This window comes from Lycorma delicatula, chromosome 13 (genome assembly GCF_047948215.1).
Source record: "Lycorma delicatula isolate Av1 chromosome 13, ASM4794821v1, whole genome shotgun sequence".
NCBI classification, from domain to species: domain Eukaryota; kingdom Metazoa; phylum Arthropoda; class Insecta; order Hemiptera; family Fulgoridae; genus Lycorma; species Lycorma delicatula.
The window spans coordinates 19,562,940-19,586,392 of record NC_134467.1 but is presented as its reverse complement, the minus strand read 5'-3'; the positions used below and the strand labels follow the sequence as shown (position 1 = coordinate 19,586,392).

The following is a 23,453-nucleotide window of genomic DNA, read 5'->3' as shown; positions in this document are numbered from 1 at the left end:
GATAATAGATTATTTTAAATTAATATAATTGAGATAAATACCAAAATATGAATGTGACTTATTGCAATTCAATTGCAATATTAAATTATTTAAAATCCATGTGAAATTAAATGGTCTTGTTTTATATTTTCTTGTTTATAAATATGATAAAAAGACATTGAATGAAGAATTAGAGGCTTTAGAGTACAAGTTGGCTGAAATCGTAATACACACTAGAACGTAATGAGAGAACTAAATTTTCCAAATATTGGCAGGTCCTGATATCTTTTACAAGGGACGTTCAATAATTAACAATACAAATTGATATAGAGAAAAAATTATTTATTCAATGACAATGAAACATATGCTAGTTTTCAACATAGTCTCCATCAATATTTAGACACTTTTTCCACCGCTCTGTGAGCTTTCTGATTCTCACAGCATGGAAGTCTTTTTACCTTGCTGTTTAATTCGCAATACTTAATACTAGTACCCAATATAGAAAAATTCTGCAAAAATCATATAGCTCCAGATTTTAATGATAATAGTTTGTGTGATATTCTGTGCAAAAAAGTGGATGTTATAATCAAAGAAATCTTAATTACTGAAACTCATTATGTAAAAATTTTCGATACCGAATAGCAGGAAAATGTACAATGAGAAATTACTAATTTAGGAAAACTTTTGAATTTGAAAACAAAATGCAGCCTTTCAAAAAAAGATAATTTACGATTACAATTTTAATTTAAATATTTGTTTGTAAAATTAGTATATTTTAATGCAGTTTTTGAAGATACTCTACTAATAATAAATAGTGTCACATAACTCTCATTTGTGTTTATGACGAATCTTTTTGCTTCACACAAATATTACATAACATTAGAATTGTTAGAGTAAATTAAAATTAAATAGTTTTTTATTTGCTTTACAGGCGCAGAACAATTTGCCAGCTACACTTTCTAAAAAAGCGTTCCCGAACCCACATTTACATGAACTTTCTTCATTTCACTGGTAGAAAACCAGAATGGTTCTTTCGTGAATAACTCTGTGTTATATCTCTTTATTGTATTCGTATAGAATATCAAGGTTGTTCGATTTGCGATTTAATTTTTAAATAGCACGAAAATAAAAAATTTAAAGCCCCGCTGGTCTAGCAGTCGTCGTCAAACAGCTGATTTTTGAAGTCGAAGGTTCTGTGGTTAAAATCCTAGTAATAGTTACTTTTATACAGATTTAGAATAAAAAATTAGATTTAAATTTTAATCTGTGACATTATAAAAAAGAATAAATAATGAGAAGAGAGTTGTCGGAAATAAATTTTTATTAATTACTTCAGTGGATTAACAGCTACAGCCCTCGGGGACAATTACTCTTAATAGTATATTCTTTTAATTTGTGGATTTATAATCATTGTAGTTTTTATTATGTATCCTGTATTTCGTATTTGAGAAGGAAAAATAATTATTGACGGTGGTTATTTTAATTTACTTTGAATAGTGATTGTGTGTGTTGCCATCACTGAAAACTATGTTATTGTAGATTTTGAGGTTGGAATAAGCAATTTCTGTTTGTTTCTTAGGTTATTATTATTATTTTCTGAGTTTTGTTCATTCGTGAATTGGTGGTTATTTCTGTTGATGTTACATTTAGAATCGTTAGCATTCATTTTGTTCAAATGTGATAAGTTATTTTGAAGTTAATTTTTTACTGTTGGAGTTGTACCGGGATCTGGTTGCTGTTAGTACATTAGTATAAAATATCGCTTCTTTTGAAAAGTGTTATGTATTTTTTTCTTAACATTAAATTTTTTACAATAGAAACGTTGATCGTTTTTTTTAGAATGATGGCTATATGATTTTAATCGAAAGAAACGTAATATAATGTTTTTCAGTTTTGAATCGGTTCAGTCTTTTAGCTGCCTACACTATAGAATGAATTAGTTTAATGTTAATTAATAAAGATTCTCTCAAGTTTCACTTAGCGTAATATATTTTACTAAAGAAACCATTAAAAGATTGTTTATGCATCATCTCCAAACAAATTGTGTTTTACATTATTTAAATACGTGTTGGATTTTAATTTACAATTTTAATAATAATCTCTTAACGTAATGTAAAAATAATATAGCATAATCATGGTTAGTATATTGAATTTCTTATGAAAAATGGCCTAATTTATTTAATTGTAAGTCTTATAAAACTATAAATAAACTTACAAGTTTAAGTTTTTAGTTTGTTTTATTTGAAGGACATCAACAAAATGAATGGTTTGTATGATCATTTTGATTTTATTAATTTTTTGTGTAGTGATTCTCTAATACTTGAAGGGTTCAAAACTATTTATTTTTTTAAGTTCTATGCATTAGGTTAAATTTTACTGACAGAAACTAAAAAAAAACTTCTGTATTCTACACTAAAATTAATACATGTTATGTACATAATTATTCTGTCATGCATATTTATAAACTGAAATCATTAACTGTAACAACTGTAAAATCTCATTGTCCAGTTACTGTCCTAAAGGAGTGAGTTACTTAACTTTTTTTTTTGCAGTACCCACATTGTATCAGTATTTGTTAATTTAAAAGACAATCTCAGACATGATGGATGGGAAAACCTCAAATAGATATTGTTATTCCCAGTGCTGATCAACACACAGCTACCATTTATCATAAATGGCAAGATAATCTATATTGAAAGTCAGATTCTCCAAAGTAGCTTATATGTAACCATATCTTAAAAATCTTGGAATTTTGATGTTCTGTATCTCCTAATAGTAATATTATCAGTAGGAATGGCTTTTTCTTAAATTTCATTTGTATTTACAAAAAAAATAATGCTTCCCCATGTTATTTTGGGTACAGTAGGTTACATTTTTCTGGAGATAAAATATGGTGATTTCTCTGTTAATCCAATGCTATCACAAACATTTTTGCTATGAGATGATGCAGTGAATTTCTATTTCACTTCAACTACAAAGTTACTTACTGTGATTGGAAATATTGATAAAAAGTTTTTTACTGGATCGATGATCTACCACTAAAATAAATCATTTTTTTTCACCAAAGAGACAGTCCTTTAGATTTTTTGTACTAGTCTCACCAAAGTGTCTTAATTCACCTTTTGTAACATATAAATTCAGTATGTACCATTATATATGTGTCAATTTTATTTGGAGTTAACATTTTCATTGCCTTGTACCAGTATTTCAAACATTTTCTTGATCAGTTAACTTGACCTGAATTTATTTTTTATCATTATGAGAGCTTTTGTCAAATTAACTTTACTCTATGGCTAAACCAAAGTATAATTCTTGGAATTTTAATTGTTTAAATTTAAACAATTTAAGTTTAATTGTTACTCTAAGTTTGAGTAATTAATAATTAAACTTCCAGATTTGATTCAAGATTTGATTCTTAAAAGAACAAATTATACTTATCGGTATTAAAATTTTTTGGGCATATTGTGACTAAATTATCTCATTTATCAGTTGAATGTCAACGTTGTAATTTTTACTGCTTTTTCCACTCCTACAGGGTTTAAAACCAAACAATTTCTGAATCTTTATTAACTTACCCTGCCTTACATATGACATAAAAAATAATTCATTTTAGAAAATCCTGTACTTTTGATGTTATATAAAAAATGAAGGAAGGGAAAATCAGACCTCAAAAATCATGAATAGATTCACTAGAACTCTGTTCAGGAGTAAAAATATTGTGACTTATGTCCCTTCCCTTCCACTAGTGAAATACTTGTGCAAAAATTGAAATTTTTGATTTCTAAATGGTCTGATTCAGGGCTATTAGGACATAAATATAAAAGGTAAGATAATGATGTACATAATGATATGGGTCATTCCATGTCCATGTAAGTGAACCAGGATTCCCCAGTCGACCATCTCCAAACTTCATCAAATTCTGCATGGACATTTTCTGTGGTCTTAAATAACACGCAACTCCCCTCCACCGCACAGTTGGAGAAACACTAATGTAGAGTTATAACATAACAACACCGGGTTGGTCTAGTGGTTAACCCATCTTCCCAAATCAGCTGATTTGGAAGTCGAGAGTTACAGCGTTCAAGTCCTAGCAAAGCCAGTTATTTTTACACGGATTTGAATACTAGATCTCGTGGATACCGGTGGTGTTCTTTGGTGGTTGGGTTTCAATTAATCACACATCTCAGGAATGGTCGAACTGAGAATGTACAAGACTACACTTCATTTACACTCATAATATCATCTTCTGAAGAATTATCTAAACGGTAGTTACCGGAGGCTAAACAGGAAAAAAAGAAAGAGTTACAACATAGCCTTCCATTCCTTTTGTTACGCTGTTAACTGTGATTGATGTAAGTGTAGAATACAGAACAGTTATAGTACATGCCTGTTCCTTTTTTTGGTTATTTTTTTGTGAATAAATTTAGTTTTGCATGCTTTTGAAATCTTGATTTTTTTTTTAATTAGAATAAAATAATTTTAGAAATATGTCAATACTAGTACTAGCAGTATTAATAATAAAATTCCAAATTTGTAAATTCTAAAATTGGGAAGAATAGTTTTGTCAGACTTTGAAGTTTTTTTTATTAATTCTAATGCTGTTATATTTTGACTGTTAGTGGTTCTTACTGCTAAAGGCAAGAAAAAATCATAGATTTATCAAATGTAAAGTAATTTGGTTTTTTAAATTCTTTCTCTCAGAAAATGAGTATATCTACTAATACTCCAGTGTTAGATGACGCTCCATCCAGCACAACCAACTTTAAAATTAAAACAGAATTTGAAGAAACAGAATGTTTATTCCTACAGGACACAGAAGAGGTAGACTGTAGATGTGTAAGTAAAAAATATTTTATAAAAATTTCTTTCTATAGTCATTGATAAAGAATAAAAAAAATAAATAATCTGTTTCTCTTGACGCCCCTGAAGGAAGACACCCACTTTGTGACGATCCTGGTCATCACAGCATGCCCTCCGTTCTTAGCCCTGATGGGCTCCAGAGGTCTTTATTCAGACCCTCTAAACTTGTAACACAACTAAATAAGTTTGGCCTCTGGCAGGATGCCACTATGCAAATGCCTCAGCAGACATTTCCATCAGTGTATTCACACAACCTACTGTCGCCTTCATGCATCTTCCAACCTTGACCATTTAACATAACTTACTGATCATCTAACTTGACTATAAAATTAACAGATTTGGGTAAGTGCGATCCCTGCCCGTTTTTCTTACCAAAGGTTTCACACAAAAACTCTTCCTATATCTAACTTATATTGTACAATTATTTTTTATTGTCCTGTAAGTATTTTTTTCCAAGTTACTACATTTTAATGTTTTTTTAAAACATCGGCGGGCAAATAAGAAGCTATTTCTGAGATAGATCATTTAAAGCTTGCTGAAGCTTTTTTATAGAATTGCATGTAAAAATTGATAATGTTTTTGTTGAAGTTTAATTTTTTTAATCAAGTTAGAAGTTATCATATATTTACTATATTTATTTTGAATGGTTTGCAATTCACTGTCCTAACCTAAAATTGACATTGATGGTAATTTATAGATTTGGTTCTTTTGAAACATATCTACTTAAAAAATCAGAATTTAAAAAAAAATTATTAATAAATTCAGTATCACATTATGTGGTGATATTAAAATGTTTTTTGCAGTGTTGGCCATAATGACCTAAATTGAGTCCGTGCTACTGCGCTTTGTGGTTGTTATGACCGAAAGATTGGCCTTATGTTTTTCATTGTCTATCATGCTGTCAGTCACTGTAAAGCATTGTTTTACCTGACTGTCAAGGTATTTGCGGTTGGATGAATATAACAACTTTTAATTTTTTATTTTGATATTTACATTTTTTTTTATTCTTTCTGTATTTTTTGTTTCTTTTTTTCTTAGATTTTTTTAGGATGCAGACTATATTTTAAAGGTAATACACAGTTGTTATACACAAATGAAATTAGTGAAAAGTAGTTGTAATAAAAAAAATTTTCAAGTACAATATGTAGTGATGACTGAAGGCGTGACCAACATGGCATGTGGTAACAAAAGTGACTGACCGCACCATGCTGTCACTCATACTGACTGAAAGCTCTTAAGGTTGCCATTTTTTCTTGGTGATTTCAATTAACATCAACTTTATTAGTCTAAGAAACACAAATATCATTAAAAAACATTTTTTCCCAGGGGGATGACAGATGATAAATATGCTGGCAGAGAACGTGTTAATTTAATTTAATAGACTATTCTAGTTCTGTGATAAATAAATTATTAACTTTGTTTGAGTTAGCACATGTAAATATTTCTAATCACTGCCAAGTAGAATTGCAACGATCTTGCCCAGCAGTATTAACAATATTTTTTTTTAAATTTACCAATTGATAATCTTTTATCCTTTTGTGCAGATTACAGTCTCAAATCATAATTGTCAAATTGCTGTAGCATTATTTATTAATGAAAATGTGGAACAAGAAAATTAATACTTTTTGCTATTTTAAAAGGGTGATCAATAAAATTTCATTTAGAAATTTGAGGACCTTATTCTCAATATTTGGAACCCTTATTGGGAAAGTAATTAACAAGATTAGCTTCGATGAAAAATTGAACAATTTTCTGAATGCTTTTCAGATGATTTTCTTTCTAGCGTGCTTGTTTGTAAAAAAAATAAATAGTTTAAACATGAAAATAAACGTGCATAGATTACTGTATGGAATAAAAATCTAGTTCTACTGTAAGAAATCTTTGTAAATGTCTAATTATAGTTTGGAAAGAAATATTTTATAGATTACAGTCAATTCATGCTAAACTACTGTATTACAAAAAATTACTATTTAAATCATTCTATAAACTGCCTGGTTAAAGTCGTTATCAGAAAATAAGCTAATTTTTGAAATTGAGATTTCTAAGGTATGTACAGTTTTAAATGCAGTTGCTTTTTTGGGCTAAACTGTGGATACTGGTGTTCTTTGGTGGTCGGGTTTCAATAATCACACATCTTAAAAGTGGTCAACCTGAGTCTATTCCAGACTACATGTTTACCGGTTACATTGCAGCTACGTCAGTCCTGACAAGGTGCTAGCAGTAATTGCATTTGCTATACATACACACACACACACACACACACACACACACACACACACACACACACACACACACACACACACACACACACACACACACACACTCCCAGCAGTAGCTGAAAAACTGGTTAGAGAAAATAAACAAGTCATACAGTAAAATGTGTGGGCAGGTATCAAAAGTGAAAAATATTTTGAAATAAAACAGGTCGGATAATTTAACCAAAAGTACAATTTTTCTGATCAGATAGTAGAGAGATTCAATAAATTTAAAATGACAGTGATATTGAACCATTTAAAACAAAGCCTCCTTAACCTTGAAGGTGTTGATCTGATGATCTATGTTTTTATTCAGTTGATACCCATGAAGTTAAAACTTGTATTTAAATACAAAAAGTAAACATTAAGTGGATATTTGTGAAATTCTTTCCAGTATTTTAAAAGAATTCTTAGATGTTATTATTATCCCCCTTAAAAATTGAATTAACCCTTCACGGGCGATTATGTTTTTTGGCTGTGACGGAAGACACTTTCAAAGACAAACATTAATGTAAAAACTATTTAAAGTAACTTAAAATATGCTTTCATGCATAAAAACAGCATATATCTTGTGGTTTTGCTGAATTCTGCCACTAATCTCGTTCAATTATCTCATGAGAGGAACATTGTTCAATTATCTCGTGAGAAAAAGCTTATGCGAAAATGGCACAAGTCTAACTGAGCACACTAAAATTTGCAAACTATAGGTGATGATTTTGGTTATTGTTTACATCGACTTCTTTTCATGTAAAAGACACTGAATAATAATAATAATAATAGTAGCATTGATGGTAATATAATAATAATAGCAATTTTGAAGAAGTAGTGCACCTAGGCAGGGAATAGTATAATATGGTTTTATTATAATAATAATAATATAAATATTTTTAATTAATTTCCTTCTGGATTTTTGTCTCGAAAATTCTGTTTGAATTCAAACGAAGCAAAGCGAAAATGAAGTTTTAGAAGGAACAGTTTGTAAAAAAATTACTTAAAAGTGATTGAAAAACACTAAAAAATTAATGCACGCATCTTTTTACATATGCATGGTCATTGAACTCATCTGATAACTGAAGTAATATGGTTCCAACCATGTTGTATCAGGAATTCCTGCCTGAAAGAACACCTCCTACCATCTCTTGGAATTTACATGTAACTACGTGAAGACAAATAGCCAGTCACATTCAGAAACTCATATGGGTTTCCACCTTCCAGTGTAAGCACAGGTAGCCCATATATGGGTTTCTGCTCGCAAAGCGTTGAATGAATCTTTCAGCTATGCAGTATTTTCCAATTGCCATAAGACATTTTTAATGAGGTAAAAAGATTCCAATCTCAGAAATGCAAACCATTTAGTTACACATTTTTTAATGATGAAAAATCTAGTCTCTGTGGTGTTAGAGGAGTTGCTTGTAATTGGTTAAATACATGCCTTACTGATTGTAAACAGTTAGTTGAAATTTCATCTTTTGAAATAACGTATGTAAATGTAGGTACTTATTCCAAAATATATAACAATATGTAGGGAAGTGTTGTTGATCCCTTTATTTTATTGTTTATTAGTAGTCTGCCATGAAATTTTGAACTATTCATTGTTAAACTCCTCATAGACGACATAACTGTATCTGTGTAAAATTTAATTAAGAGGAATTGAAAATTGTACGATAACAGTTGAAAAAATAATTCACTGGATGGATTTTTTTTTTAACCTTCATCTCCACCGTAGGTATTGCTTTAGAGGATGAGATGAATGATTTTATGTGTGAAAATGCCATCCTGAATCATCTAATTTTAAATATGGCTAAAATTGTTGCATTATGCTTCTTGTTAAAACACAACATTGCTAATGATGTGGATAGAATTCCCATTAATAATAAAGATATATCTGTTGAACAATTTTCTTTTTTTATTTCTTTAAAGCTTTTATTTGGTGACAAATTATTTTAGGGGTAATCAAATTGATTTCATTTACAACAAAATCAGACTGTAATGTTTTGCTTATCATTTTCTTTTATGATCTAGCCTGCTAAAAAGCTTATCTATCTTATTGATAGTCTCCATATTATTATTAATTTCATGAAGCAAATTGGCTTATACATGCTACTTTTGAATTTCTTTATTATTCAATTTCAGTGCAGGTTTCATTGTACATTGTGGTCAGCATCCAATTTTTTTTGCTCATCCACTTCAGAGATATCGTAGTGTTTGTATGACTTGACTGAATTTCACTCTTGCAATTTTTCATTTAGATTTGGCATGTAATTTTTTTTCTGGTTTAGTGTGCCGCAAGCATTTTTCTGTAACTTATGAAGCTTATTGAATAGTGCTGGACTGCTGTACTAGTTATCCAAAATGATTGAATGTCACGTACCAAAATAATGTTTTTATAGTGTTGTCACTGCTGATCTTGACATATGTTACACTACCATTATCATAATCTGATATTTTATTACCAGTACCAACTTAAATAAACAGTTATACAAAGTATATAATCAGTTTCTACATCAGAAAGAACAAGCAATTTGTTACCAGATCTATTTCTTTTCTCGGGATTTAATGAAGCTTTATCTTCCTTTAAACAAAATTAAACTTTCATTCATACAGAAATTCCAAAAAGGACTGAAAATGTTACATGTATGGGCAGTGAATGGTTTTATTTTATGCAATATATCGTTAGGCCAATTTTATGTACTTGATAAATGAAATGTACTCAAAATAATGCATTTCATGTAAACACTGGTAACATGCCATTTTTTGTAAAAATATTGATGTTTGTATCAGGATGGTTCGTTGACCAATATTCATTTAGTTTGGTTCATTTTTCTTTTTGTTCTGGTCATTATTCAAGTGAGTACAAAAAAAATATACAGTTCTTTAGCAGTTATATCAGTCCACTTGAGTCTTAATTGAGGAGTTATTGTGATTTCAGATAAATTCAAGAAATTCTAATGGAACAATTTTAGAAAATAGTTTACGTCAGGAGAATCATCAGAAAATGTATCATTTGTTATTCCACTTTGCGAATTATAAAAATCAATCAAAAAAAAAGAAAAAAAAATGGAATAAATTAGTCAGTTGACTACTTGAACACAACAGAACTGTCAACAGTGTCGCTGGTACTGTGAGTTTCTTCATTAGTTTCATTATTTACATTACTAACATTACTTTTTTTTTAATTTGGTTGTATTTCTTCATCAGTATATCTCCCTTAAAACCTTCTATATCGCTTAAAACTTTCTAATTAATTTTCTAAACTCTAAAAAACATTCTATGTCACTTTCATCTAATTCTGAATCAACAACAAAAATATTTGAATTTCACTTTCAGATAAAATTTTACTACAGCTAGAACAATTTGATGCCATAGTAAACAACTACAAACAGAACACAATACTAAGCAATGGCTATCACAGAAAACACAAGGGTAGAACATCTGTTCACTGTTGACTTGATTTCTTTTTATAAAATTTTTCGGGCAGTGTAACTGCAAAATAATGTTGACAATGCTACAAGGTACTTAATCAAATCGAACTATTAATAAGTAATACGGGAATGGTACAGTAGGTTTGAAATTGAAACCGTACATATTTGTGATCTTTGTTTGGTCAAATAAGAGAACATCTGTATCCATAGCAATATGGGTTTGGCACTTAATAGATTAATAAATTTACTAAGCTTGTCATCATTAAATATCTGTTACACTTATTTATCTATATTACTGTCTGAGGTGTAATGTCATCTTTTGGTACTCTCAGAAAATCAGGATATTTTCAAGTTACAAAAATGTGCTATTACATCATTGTAGGATCATGTCTGTTACCCACCGGGTTGGTCTAGTGGCTAACGCATCTTCCCAAATCAACTGATTTGGAAGTCGAGAGATACAGTGTTCAAGTCCTAGTAAAGCCAGTTATTTTTACACGGATTTGAATACTAGATCGTGGATACCGGTGTTCTTTGGTGGTTGGGTTTCAATTAACCACACATCTCAGGAATAGTCGAACTGAGAATGTACAAGACTACACTTCATTTACACTCATACATATCATCCTCATTCATCCTCTGAAGAATTATCTAAACGGTAGTTACCGGAGACTAAACAGGAAAAAAAAAAAAAGGATCATGTCTGTTGATGTTTAGAAAATTAAAAATGTTAACTTACCCTTGTGTTACAAATATACAGTCTTTGCTAAAAAGTATAATCAATTATTCTTAAAAATAACTATATCCACCTTAATCAAACCAGACAACAAAGCGTTTTTTATCTGACACAAATATAATACTTCTTGGCTTTTGAGAAAGAGTTCAGTTGTCATTTTTAATAAATTACATTAATATTTAACAGTTTTTCCAATCAATTTACTTAAAATAATAGTTCAAAATTTTTATAAAGACATTTTTAAATAATTTTTATAACACATTTTGTAATTATTTTTTTATTTAGTTTCTTTATATAAATTAGTAAATCTTGTTGAAAAGAGTACTGCACATTTGGGGTTTGTTAAGTTAAATTTTAATGTAAATTTTACCATTAAAAAGCAACAACTCTGGTCCAATTAGGTGCATTCTTGCTAGATTGAAAAGTACTAGCACTAGCCTTCAGAGGATGAACTGAAGGGAAATCGTGTCAGGTAAAACACACAAATATATTGCTAGTCTCTGAAGGTCAGCTCAAGTAATGATCTCAAACTAATTTGTATAGCTCGGAATGCAATCCACAATTCCATCTATAAACTAAACCAATATATAACAGACATTAAACAAACAAATACCTGCCTGATATTAAGAAAGACCCAATAGCAACTGACTGTTATCCAGATTCTGTGATTAATAGCTAACTCTAGCATGCATCAGATACAATCTCGATCTAACAGATTACGGTTATTCTAAAATGTTGTTATATCTTCGCAACCAATCTTCTGATTTTCAAAATTCAAACGGGGTATTTGCTAATTAAAAATGCATTGGAACCCTTGCATATTATAGTAGTTGTAAAAATGGTAGATTGGTCAAGGAGACAGGGAGATACAAACCTTATCACTTGTATGACAAAATTTACTCAGAAGGGAGGTAAATTTTGTAACATAATTAAATGCCCTTTAGGTAGCTAAGATATTCTGTCATGGCTTTTATTTTATTCAAAACATCATAATCTGTGGGAGGGGGCAAATTATTTTTTATTACTGGGCTCATCATATTCTTGTACTGATTAGATAGTTCCTGCTACATTATGTGTCACTTGGTCATGTGTATGGACAATTTCATCGGAAATTGGTTTATAAGCCTAATTTTTCTGATTTTATTCATCAGTAACTGTTTTGCTTCATATCTGCAAAATAGATTACTTGGTTTTTATGAAATTGTATATGATGATTTCTGAATGTGCTATTTAATTTTAGTTACAGCTGGTGAAGGGAGTGAGAGTTCCATTTCTCAGAATTTTCCTCAAAGTGGAGTAATTTCTTTATTTGCATAATTACATAATGTTGCATTTAATTTTCCAACTAAGTAGTACTTAGCCCTTATTATGCCAGTTGAGTAACTTTTGCCAGCTTTTTATATTTATATTTGTTTGATCTAAATTATGTTAGTTAATTTTTTTTTTTTTTTTTTGACTGATGAATTAACTTACCGCAGAAGCTTACAAAGAAGCTTGTACATAGAAATTTGTAGCATATGAAAAATACCATGCCTTACTGGGATTTGAATTCAGGACCTACAGATAAAATACCAAGTTGCTACCACAAGTTATTTAATAATGGTTGCCATACTTTGTTAATATTTTATTTTAATACATGCATTATTTATAAAATAAAATTAATTTTTGAGAAATAAAAAGTGTCGGATTGATCTAATTAGCATTGTTTATTGTTATTGTGTAATATTTTTATGTTACATAAATTGGATTCAACAAATAAATAAATAAGGAAATCCAGTACATAATACTGGATTTCCTGTACTGGATTAATCCAGTACATTGTATAGATGTTGTCTTTATGATATAAATTATATTTATAAAAAGATTATGGATAAAAAACAAAAATAATTAAAGTCCATATTAATTATTATTTAAATGGAGACATATGAAATAATCTTAAGATAAATTTTAAAAAAAATATTATAAAATAATTCTTAATTTATTATTGAAAATTATTTTGAGCACGTATTTACTGTATGTACATGTTAAACAGGATGCAGAATTTTTTTTTAATAGAGTAATATTATTTCCATAAAAGAAAATATTTAATATTAAAATTTTTAAAATTTTAAATATATTGGTGGGAAGTGGAAATTTGTTAACAATAGCAATGGAAGCATTATACGGCTCTTTCTCATAACCCAAAGTATTGTGTTCTTGAGTTAAATAAATTCCATTGACTGGTTCGATAGAGTTGTAAATTATTGTTTGTAATTCTTTTTATCAAAGAATGGAAATTCATAAATATAAGCACAAGGATAAGCTAATATATATTTAACTTTCTAAATATACATGTACAATGTACATGGTTCATGCTTACAAGTGCCAGATAATGATAATTCAGCACATTTTTTAGTCTTAAAAACTCGTTCTCTCTTTTTAAGGGAGCCCCAGAAGGTGACATTATACTTTAAACAGGAATACACACAGGCATAATAAATATTTTATAATAAAGACAATGTTAGTATTTTATTTATATGCTTTAAAGCAGTACAGTACAGTTTGATGTTGTTACAATAGTAGGGTGAAGGGAATTTTATGTGTATTTTGTTTTGAAGAAAACTGCATCTTTTTTGTCATATGTAGAACTTATTACAATGTGAATAGTAAATTTCGAATAGATTAAATTTCGAATAGATTTGATAAATCAGATTAGTTGAGTTGTTTATTATTTTTTTCATTACTGTATATAAAAAGATTATCATTAATGCGAGTGTTATGAATGTATTATTTTTATTTATATTGTTCTCATACTTGTGTAGAAGGTTTTCTGTCAGTAATTTATTATATATCTATTTGTATCAGTTTGTTATTTTAATATATGTTGTTCATCCAAGTAATTTATTTGTGAAAGTGGAATTTCGCGAAGTCCATGCACGGATATTGAAAGCAAAACATTCCATGGCGCTACTGAAAGTGTTGCATAGTTCATTATTGTACTCTTCTACATATGAAAATTGTAATGCAATAAAATCTTTATTATGTAATTATTGATATCTCAAAAAGTTCACTTAATTTTAACATGAAAATTGTAATATAATTTATTTGTAAAATATTGTTAATTTTTTTTTTTTAATTTTCTATTCCAGGAAATGGATTGTAACAATTTATGTACAGGATTACATGTCAATGAGGATAACGATCCTTTACGTTTAGATACTAACTGTACTAGTGAAGAATTGATGATAGTAAAACATGAAGATTGTGATAGAATTATAAAGGAAGAATCTGTAATGATATTTATTTTATTGTAAAGTAGAATAAGTTTAGTTGTTTGCTGCTCAGCATTTTAATTAATTTTATCTTTATTAATTTTCATATTGACTACACTATTTTTTTTATTTATTTATATAGAAATAAAATGCTAAAATAAACGCTAACTGCATTCTAGTTCAGAATTCAGTTAGGATAAAAGTATATAATGCTTCGTTGAATTTGTTTGATCAATACTTAATCTGATTTATTAAACTATGTTCCAATGTTCTTTTACTTTAAGTGCTATAGAATATTTTGAAGCAAACTACAATTTAATGAAAATATAGGTTAATTGGAACATATTGAATATTTTAGGGGTCAAGGGAAAAAACAAGAAATGTCATAAATTTGACAATATAGTACTAACTTGTAACTTACATACACTTGCACAGCCATTCCAGCCACAGTGTAATACGTTGGGTGTGGTAATAGCATACACTAAATAATTGCCAGATAAATAAATTATGGATAATTTACATTTCCTTTATTTACTTTTAAATTTACATTAAATTAATCATTACATTAAATCACAATAATTTAATACTTTAGTTAAATTTTTTAAATATATGTTAAGCATACTGTCTAGCTAGAACAGATATAAGTAATGTTGTTTAATTTACATTTTAAAGAAAAGTGAAGTAATAAGTTATTAATTATTTAATAATACTTAAGCTCACAGCTGGTTCATTATTAAAAACTAAGTAAATTACAGGATATGTTTACATTTATCATGAGTATAAAGAAAATACGTGAACCTAAACAACACTATTTCCAATTTTTATTTTAGAACATTAAATATAAGAAATGTCATAGGTTGAAGGTTGTTTTATAATCAGCGTTAAGTGATAGAAACAAGGAATGTTCATGCTTGAGCAGAATAAACCAGTGTGCGCGTACGCAATTGTGCATTATGCTCTTATTAGTCTGTGAAATGATATGTTGTGAGCTTTCTTTACAGCTAAGTTTATCTTTTGTTATTGTTGCTTATTTTTTTTATAGTTTAGTAAATATTTTTTTAATTATATTTGCGAATAATTCTGATTTGGATAGTGAAACGGTAGTTTGATGAGAAATAAGCATAAAAATAATTGTAACAGGTAGGTTGTTTGGTGTAATGAAAATAAGGTTATGTTTTCAAGAAAGCAAAAATGTCGCATTTTTAAGAAATTTTGGATGTTTTGAGAAAGTTATTGCTTATTAATCATTTTGTGTCATGGTAGTCTGTATAAATTCTTTCGTCAGTTTATGTCACATGCTACTCATCCATTTAAGTTGAACATCCAATATTGCTGGTATCCAATTAATTTGCAAGTCTGCAGATCTTTTCCTTTTCCATACAAAATATTTTGGAGATCTAGTCCAGCAATCATCTTCTCTCATTCTGCTTTGTCTATTACCATTTTACTTATATATATATATATATAGTTTGTGTGGGTTGAAGTTATGCAAAAGTAATTGCCTATATTTAGAAAACCAGTCATCATAATCTCTTAAACATAGGCTCAATCGACAGGAAATATCTCCAAAATTTGTTCTGCATACTCTCAAGGTCAGCAGAATAAGCATGCACAGCGCAAAGCAGGCTCAGAATGCAGTTGCAGTCAGTTGAGATGTGGACCACACAACAGAAGGTTCAGTGCGTACTTTGGTTAGCTGACTTTCAATTGGTTATGCGTGTTCAGTGTCATGTACAAATTGAATGGAATAAATCCTCCCGCTTCCAAATGTATTCGTAGTGGGATATAACTTTGAGAGACTGGAAGCTTGGTATCACAAACTGGAAACCATCCAAAAGTTTCAATTAGTGATGAAACAAATTCCTCATTCCACTGTTCATGACATTGTTCATAAGCAGATCTGTTTGCGACTGTACAAGTTGCAACTCCTTCATCACATTAAACCAAGCGATTGCTGCCTATGATATTAGTTTGCTGCAGAGGTGATCCACCATATTGAAAACAATCCTAATTATGTTGATACATTGTTATGTAGTGATGAGGCAAAGTTTCATATGTGCAGGAAAGTTAACAGATGCAACTGTCAAATTTGAAGTATTGAAAACCCCAGATAATAATCGAAAATGAAAGTGACATACAAAAAAATATCAGTATTCGGTTAGGACTGTACAGAAATGGCGTCCTAACGGCATTTTTCGATTCACAGAAATGGCGTTCTTCGATAGTAATGGCATTGTCCATAAAGAGTTCTAGCCTACAGGACACACTGTAAATCTATATGCTTACCGAGAAATTCCTGAAAGAGTTGTTCGTGTGAGACCAGCCGTCAAAGATAATAGAATGCTGCATCATGACAATGCACCTTGTCACAATGCACTCTCATTTAATGAGTTTTTGAAAAGAAAAACATTCCTGTAGTTCTTCAACCACCTTATTCACCTGACTTAAATCCCTGTAACTTTTTCCTGTTCCCAACTTTAAAAAAATACCTTAAAAGACACCATTTTGGAGCAGTAGAAAATATTTAAAAAATGTAACTGACCATGTGAAGGATATTCCGGTTTTTGAGTTCTAACACGGCTATGAAGAGTGGGAAAACTGTTTGAAGCATTGTGTGGATTCCCAAGGGAACTATTTTGCAGTTGATAGAGTCTTATGTATAATTGAATTGTAAATAAAACGTTTTTCTGAACCAGTCTCATTACTTTATTTACAGACCTCTTACACTTCTTGTACTATATAGTTTTATATGGTATAAGATGTATCTCTAATATATGCAGTTAACAGTATAATCCAGTATGTGGAAGTAGTAAATAGATCTCTTTAGTGATAAACAATTGTAGATCCAAGATTTGTAGTAACAGTTATTCCCGTAAGATAAGTTATTCAAGACAAGCAATAGTAACTGCAGTGTTAGGTTATGTTGAATGTTTGGTGTTATTTCGTTATGAATTCATATTGTTATTGCTAATTGGTGATTTTGTTTTTTTTTATATGAAAATAAATTGTTGAGCATTCATTTTAAAAATAAAACAAGTAAAAGGGTTAGCCAAACTGGAAAATGGATAGTTTTTAAACACATGAAAGGAATTACAGTAGGAAAAGTGCATATATTTAAATATTTAAAATATCCATGTTTGACAAGCATATATATTGTAGGATAAATTAACCAGATACATGGCTCTTTAAATCTATGGGTTTATTATTGTTAATGAATAAATTATATTATTAAATAAATATGAAAGATCTTCATTTTTTTGTACAATGATATATGTTTTTCTTTTTCTTTGCAGGAAATGGATTGTAATAAATTGTATACATCATCGTTACCTTTAAAAAACGAGGATGATCCTTTGGATATCGATAGCAATTGTAATAATATAGAATTAGTGCTTGTAAAAAATGAAGATTGTTGTAATATTGAACAGGAAAATTCAGTAAGGATATTTGTTTTGTTATATTTTTTACTAAATAACTTGTGATTACCGGTCCTTCTTGACTCAATAAAATAGCTTATTTTATTTTATTTGCTTGCTTAATTCATCTTTATTTACAAACATTTTTCTCTTTTTTAAAATATTTTTATTAACTTTTACTCTAAGTAGACTCCATCCAAGGGATAGCACATATTAAAATGGCTGAGTTCATAAATTTGCTAATCGCAAAAACTAGTGAGAGTTGAAGGTTTATCAGCCCGAACAGCTATAAAGAACTTATTCACTTTTAAACAGAATTTGTTGAATATTTAATTCTGCATGTGATAAAGGAAGTAACAGAAGGAGCATTACATTTTATCAGAAGATGGAAATATATCTCCTATCCAAGGTTTCAATAGCGTGTCATCTAAGTTTGTAACATACATACACATACGCATAGAAATGAAAAAGCTGATCAATTTTGGCTACAGTTACACAAAGGGCATAGGAAAGTTTTGCAATATGACTTAATTGTTTATAAATTTTCAAAATAATTTCCACCACACATCACTTCTCTATCTTTCGAAACCAGTCTTCAAAGAAACCCCGTCATGTATCTTTGCAGATCTGAGCAAACTCATCTTACCAACTCCTCAGGAAGTCATCATCATTCATAAAATGCGCTCTTTCAGTCTTTTTTCACTCGAGGAAGCAAAGTTACATGGAGCACAATCAGGCCGTAGGAAGAGTGTTCTAAAAGTTTGATTCCAGTGGTGACCTGATATTCAGAACAAACTTAGGAGAGTGTGATAGAGCATTATCATGATGAAGAAACCATGTGTTCATCCTTGATTTTGGGCACAGCTTCTTGAGAGCTTTTACAACTTCAGGCAGACATCCATAGTATACCACTTCCCTGTCTTCTGAATTTCCAACACAACTCACTCAGAAAATACTCTTTCTGACACTAAAAAATATGGCCATCATTCTCTTCTTCACTGATCTGAATTCTTGAACAGCCACAGGGATTCCTCATCTTCAAACACCCATACTTTGTTCTGAGTCTTGGTCAGGAGGTTTGTCACCTGTCGTAATACTGTTCACATAAGATTTACTTTTTCAGCATTTCATGGCACCATGAAACACAATATGCCATCTGATCATTGGTCCAGTTATGTGGCACTCAAAGTTTACAGACAGCTTTCTAACTTGAAGGTGATCTTGAAGAAAAGCAAGAACTGCAGGTGCAATAATGGCTAAGGACACTTCTATATGGTGATAGGTAGGTCACACACCTGTCTGTCTCAAGAATTTTTTTATTATGCAGCAATGTTTTACTTGGTCACAAACGAAGACAGTCGACCTGACCTTGGAATATCCTCAAAACCAAAACTTCCTCTTTCAAACTCGTATTACCATCTAAATATTGTCTGGTGAGGAAAATCTTCTCCAAGCACAGGGTTCGTTTCCTCCAAACAGTGATTAACACATAACTCGCATGCAAAATTGCCCAGTATTCAGTTTTCGACCATGACAACATTACTACCTCGTTTCACTAACAGCTAAAAAATAAATTACATGTCTAAACATATGGTAACTTGTGATTGCAAAACTTTCCTAGTGCCCTTTATATAAACTAGAAGGAATAATATGCTAGCATCAACATACAAATAACATGTTACACGGCAGGTGTAATTAAAAGTATTGATGCTTCCTTCCAGGGCAGCACCCACAATAGTTGAATATGGTGGTGAAGTAGTTCTCAGAGGTTATGAAAACATTTCAAGATGCTGCTTTTCTTTTGTAAGCCAGTGGGTATTGAATAAGACTGGTTAATAATAGCTTTCAAGAATCCCCAAAACAGGGACAAATTATTGAATAAAGGTTGTGCAAAAAAGCGAATAGTTATGAAACGGGCATTTGGCCAAATAAAAACAAGGTTTAAAAATAATGGGGAGACGTTTCCCATACAGTAGATATCTGTAATGAATTCAAAAGTAATTGTTACAGATTGTCTTTATATACTCGTGGAAATATCATTTGAAGAGGATCGTTGCATGATAGATTAAGATCGTCGCATGATAGAATCATCGAAATTTTTGAAGAAATATTGAACGGAGAAAATTACTTTCGTAAACTTGCTAACAAGAATTTTAAATTAGTTCTGTAATCAAAATCTTCCATTTCATGTTGTCTTACTCCTAACTCTAGTAATTTATGATTTCAAGGGTTATTAAAAAATTAGCAACTTTTTAAAGCAAGCCTCAAGTTTACCAGATGTATTTTACTTGGCCACTGAAAAATGTAATCAACAGTAGGAAGTATGAAAGACTGTAAATATTGTATAAAAACTTAAATACTTATGCCACATGAAAATTCTTCAACACATTCAGTATACTGTGGGAAAGAAAGGGTATTCACTAAGCATACATATGAAAGTAAGATAAGGGTCGCAAACATCTTACAAACATGACATTACCGTCTTATTGATGTACAAATTAATTTTATTCTTGACAGTCTGCAAAATGAGATTTTTCACATTCGTTACTTTAGCATGGTGGTGACGATATGTTGCATTCACATAATGACTAGTTATAGCTGGGAAATGTTTTTTTAATAGGAAGAAGCAATTGAATAATGTAGATCTGCTAACCCCTTACATCGTTTTAAGGTTTTTTTTTTTAATTGCATATTAAGCCATTATCTGGTCACCATGTACAAAATAATATTTTATTGTTTTAATATTTTTTTATATAAAAGTAGCAGAGATAAACTTTAAAAATAGTTACAAGAATTATAGAAACCATGAGGACTAAATGAATACTTTGAAAAAATAATTGCCAGGCTGAGATATCCATAAACTTCATTAATTGTAGCATTGAAAAAACCTTTCTTAGTGATGGCACTACATAAACTAACTAAAATCAACCTAAGCTCGAATAACAGCAGTATAAAATTTAAACATTTTACTTATCATTTTTTGGTAGCGTTCAATATGACCTCTCAATAAGCCATTAGCACTCAATTTGTTAATAGAAAATTATTTACTTTACTAAACAATAAATACTATCCTATATTTACTACTTTTTATTCACTTCACCCATTACATGAGAACGGGCTTTGTAATGTATTTTTTTTTTATGGACATGTATATAATATTTTAATGTTAGCTTCTTTTTTTTCAGGATGATCGTGTTAAAAAAACTGATGATCCAGTCTTGAAAAATGTTGAGCGCAACATAGACATTTCAAAATGTATGATTTGTAACAAACGTAATAAAGGTGATGATCACATTTGCGATCATGTGATCATGTATAAACTGATAAATAATAATGAGATTATTTATAACAATAAAATATTACAATTTAAAGATGAAACCCTAAATATGAATGATAATAGTGTAAAATGCAAAGTAATTCAGCATAATGAACAACATGTTAGCGATAGCAGAAAATATAAATGTAAATATTGTGAAAAAACATTTAAGTGGAGAAGTAACCTGACGTACCATAATAATTTTCATACCGGTAAAAAAAGCTACACGTGTATGTTTTGTCAAAAGTCATTTAATCAGCGTAGTGATCTAAAGAGACATGTTTTTATTCATACCGGTGAAAAAAAGTTTTCATGTGATATTTGTCAAAAATCATTTAATGATAGTGCTAATTTGAAAAGACACCGTTCAGTTCATATAAAAGGAAACAAATATACATGTAATATTTGTCTCAAGTCGTTTAATCAAGGTGGTAGTTTGAAGATGCACCTGTTTACTCATACCGGCGATGAAAAATATGTGTGTAATTTCTGTGAAAAGCCTTTTAATCGCAGTGGTAGTTTAAAGAGACACATTTCTGTTCATACGGGTGAAAAAAGATTCAAGTGTAACGTTTGTCTAAAGTCTTTTAATCAAAGTTGTCACTTAAAGATACATCTTACAATTCATAGCAGAGAGAAAAAATTCACGTGCAATTTTTGTCAAAAGTCTTTTAATAGACAAGATGGATTAAAAAGACATATTGTTAGTCATAGGAATGAATGACCACTCTGTAAAAATCTTTTATATATCTCTATTAAATTGTTTTAAAAATAAATTTTTAAATACAATTTAAATCTAAATGACTTTAAAAAATCTAAACATAAAACTTTCTAAAAATTGAAAAAATAAGTTTTTGTATTTAATTAATTTTACATATTTATTGAAAAAAAGAAAAATTAAAAAGTTTTTAATCAATTCAAAGGTGTGGAACTGGCCAAACTGAACATAGTGTTAATGTTAAAAAGTAATAATTGAAGGAATTAATCTGGAATTAAAAAACTATCATTAATCATCAGTACATAAAGTAGACTAAAGTGAAATTAAAAAAAATTAATTTTTGACAGAGTTATGGTTGTATAAACAAAATTTTTCATGTGTTTTTATTATATAATAAAGATTTTAATATTATTAATATTAATTTAATTTCATGGACGATATTTCTAAACATTTTAAGCCCAGAACCATACTTGACAGATAATTTGGTAGTTGCTGAGAACTTTAACCAGTTCAGAAAAATTATTTTTGAAAAATATTTGTGCTATGTTAAAAGTGTCACAGTCATAAATAGCATTGATTTTAAATATAGTGTTGTTCTACTTTCATATAAAAATGTACATTTCAGTTATATTTTCAATGTATTAAAAACAAAAAATGTATATTCCGATTGATACCCATGCACATTATTGATGTTGAATTTGAAATCTTTGTTTAATTTATAAATTTTTTGTCGAAGTAGTTGTAAAACTATGACTGCTTCTTTCATATGTTGACTTTAATAGTCGATATATGACTATATTTAATAGTTTAGGTTAATAGTTTTTTATTCAAATTTTTAATAAATAATAAAAAAAGAAATTAAAGATTTTTTTTAGGTTATATAAGCAATTTTGTTCTTTCTTGTCACATGGTAGTGTTTTCGCCTATAGGGTCAGGATGTACTTCCCTACAAATAAAAAAGTTCAAGCTGATAGAATTTCTTCACGTATGGAAAAGTCTATGAATTTTTTTTATACAATTAGGAAAATTGATATGTGATTTAGCTACTGTATTTATGAATTTTGTATTTGTATAGGTAAAGTCCACTTGAACCAACATTTTATTTTTAATTCCCCTATTTAAAGAAGGAATAGGATATTACACTTATTTTTCTAGAACATAAAGTGAAAATTTGGCTTCTCACTAAGAAAGAGCCAAAAATTTGCGGTATATGTAATTTTTTTTTTTTGTCTTCAGTCATTTCACTGGTTTGATGCAGCTCTCCAAGATTCCCTATCTAGTGCTAGTCGTTTCATTTCAGTATACCCTCTACATCCTACATCCCTAACAATTTGTTTTACATATTCCAAACGTGGCTTGCCTACACAATTTTTCCCTTCTACCTGTCCTTCCAATATTAAAGCGACTATTCTAGGATAACTTAGTATGTGGCCTATAAGTCTGTCTCTTCTTTTAACTATATTTTTCCAAACGCTTCTTTCTTCATCTATTTGCCGCAAC

At 29.5% G+C, this 23,453-nt stretch overlaps 1 protein-coding gene across 7 annotated transcripts; it reads left to right on the top strand.

The window, feature by feature from the left end:
- The first annotated feature begins 1,387 nt into the window (after positions 1-1,387).
- Positions 1,388-22,964, top strand: LOC142333770 (uncharacterized). Of its 7 annotated transcripts, none has more exons than XM_075381277.1 (6): positions 2,146-2,245; positions 4,681-4,815; positions 10,024-10,210; positions 14,381-14,521; positions 17,797-17,940; positions 21,105-22,964. In XM_075381277.1, the coding sequence occupies exons 4-6, from the start codon at positions 14,384-14,386 to the stop codon at positions 21,957-21,959; spliced, it is 1,137 nt and encodes a 378-aa protein (XP_075237392.1). In that variant the 5' UTR covers positions 2,146-2,245; positions 4,681-4,815; positions 10,024-10,210; positions 14,381-14,383; the 3' UTR covers positions 21,960-22,964. The 7 variants fall into 7 exon arrangements, with proteins under 7 accessions (XP_075237390.1, XP_075237389.1, XP_075237388.1 ...); XM_075381276.1 differs by having other exon boundaries at positions 10,024-10,215; XM_075381275.1 differs by lacking the exons at positions 2,146-2,245; positions 10,024-10,210 and adding an exon at positions 1,388-1,526.
- The last annotated feature ends 489 nt before the right edge of the window (positions 22,965-23,453 follow it).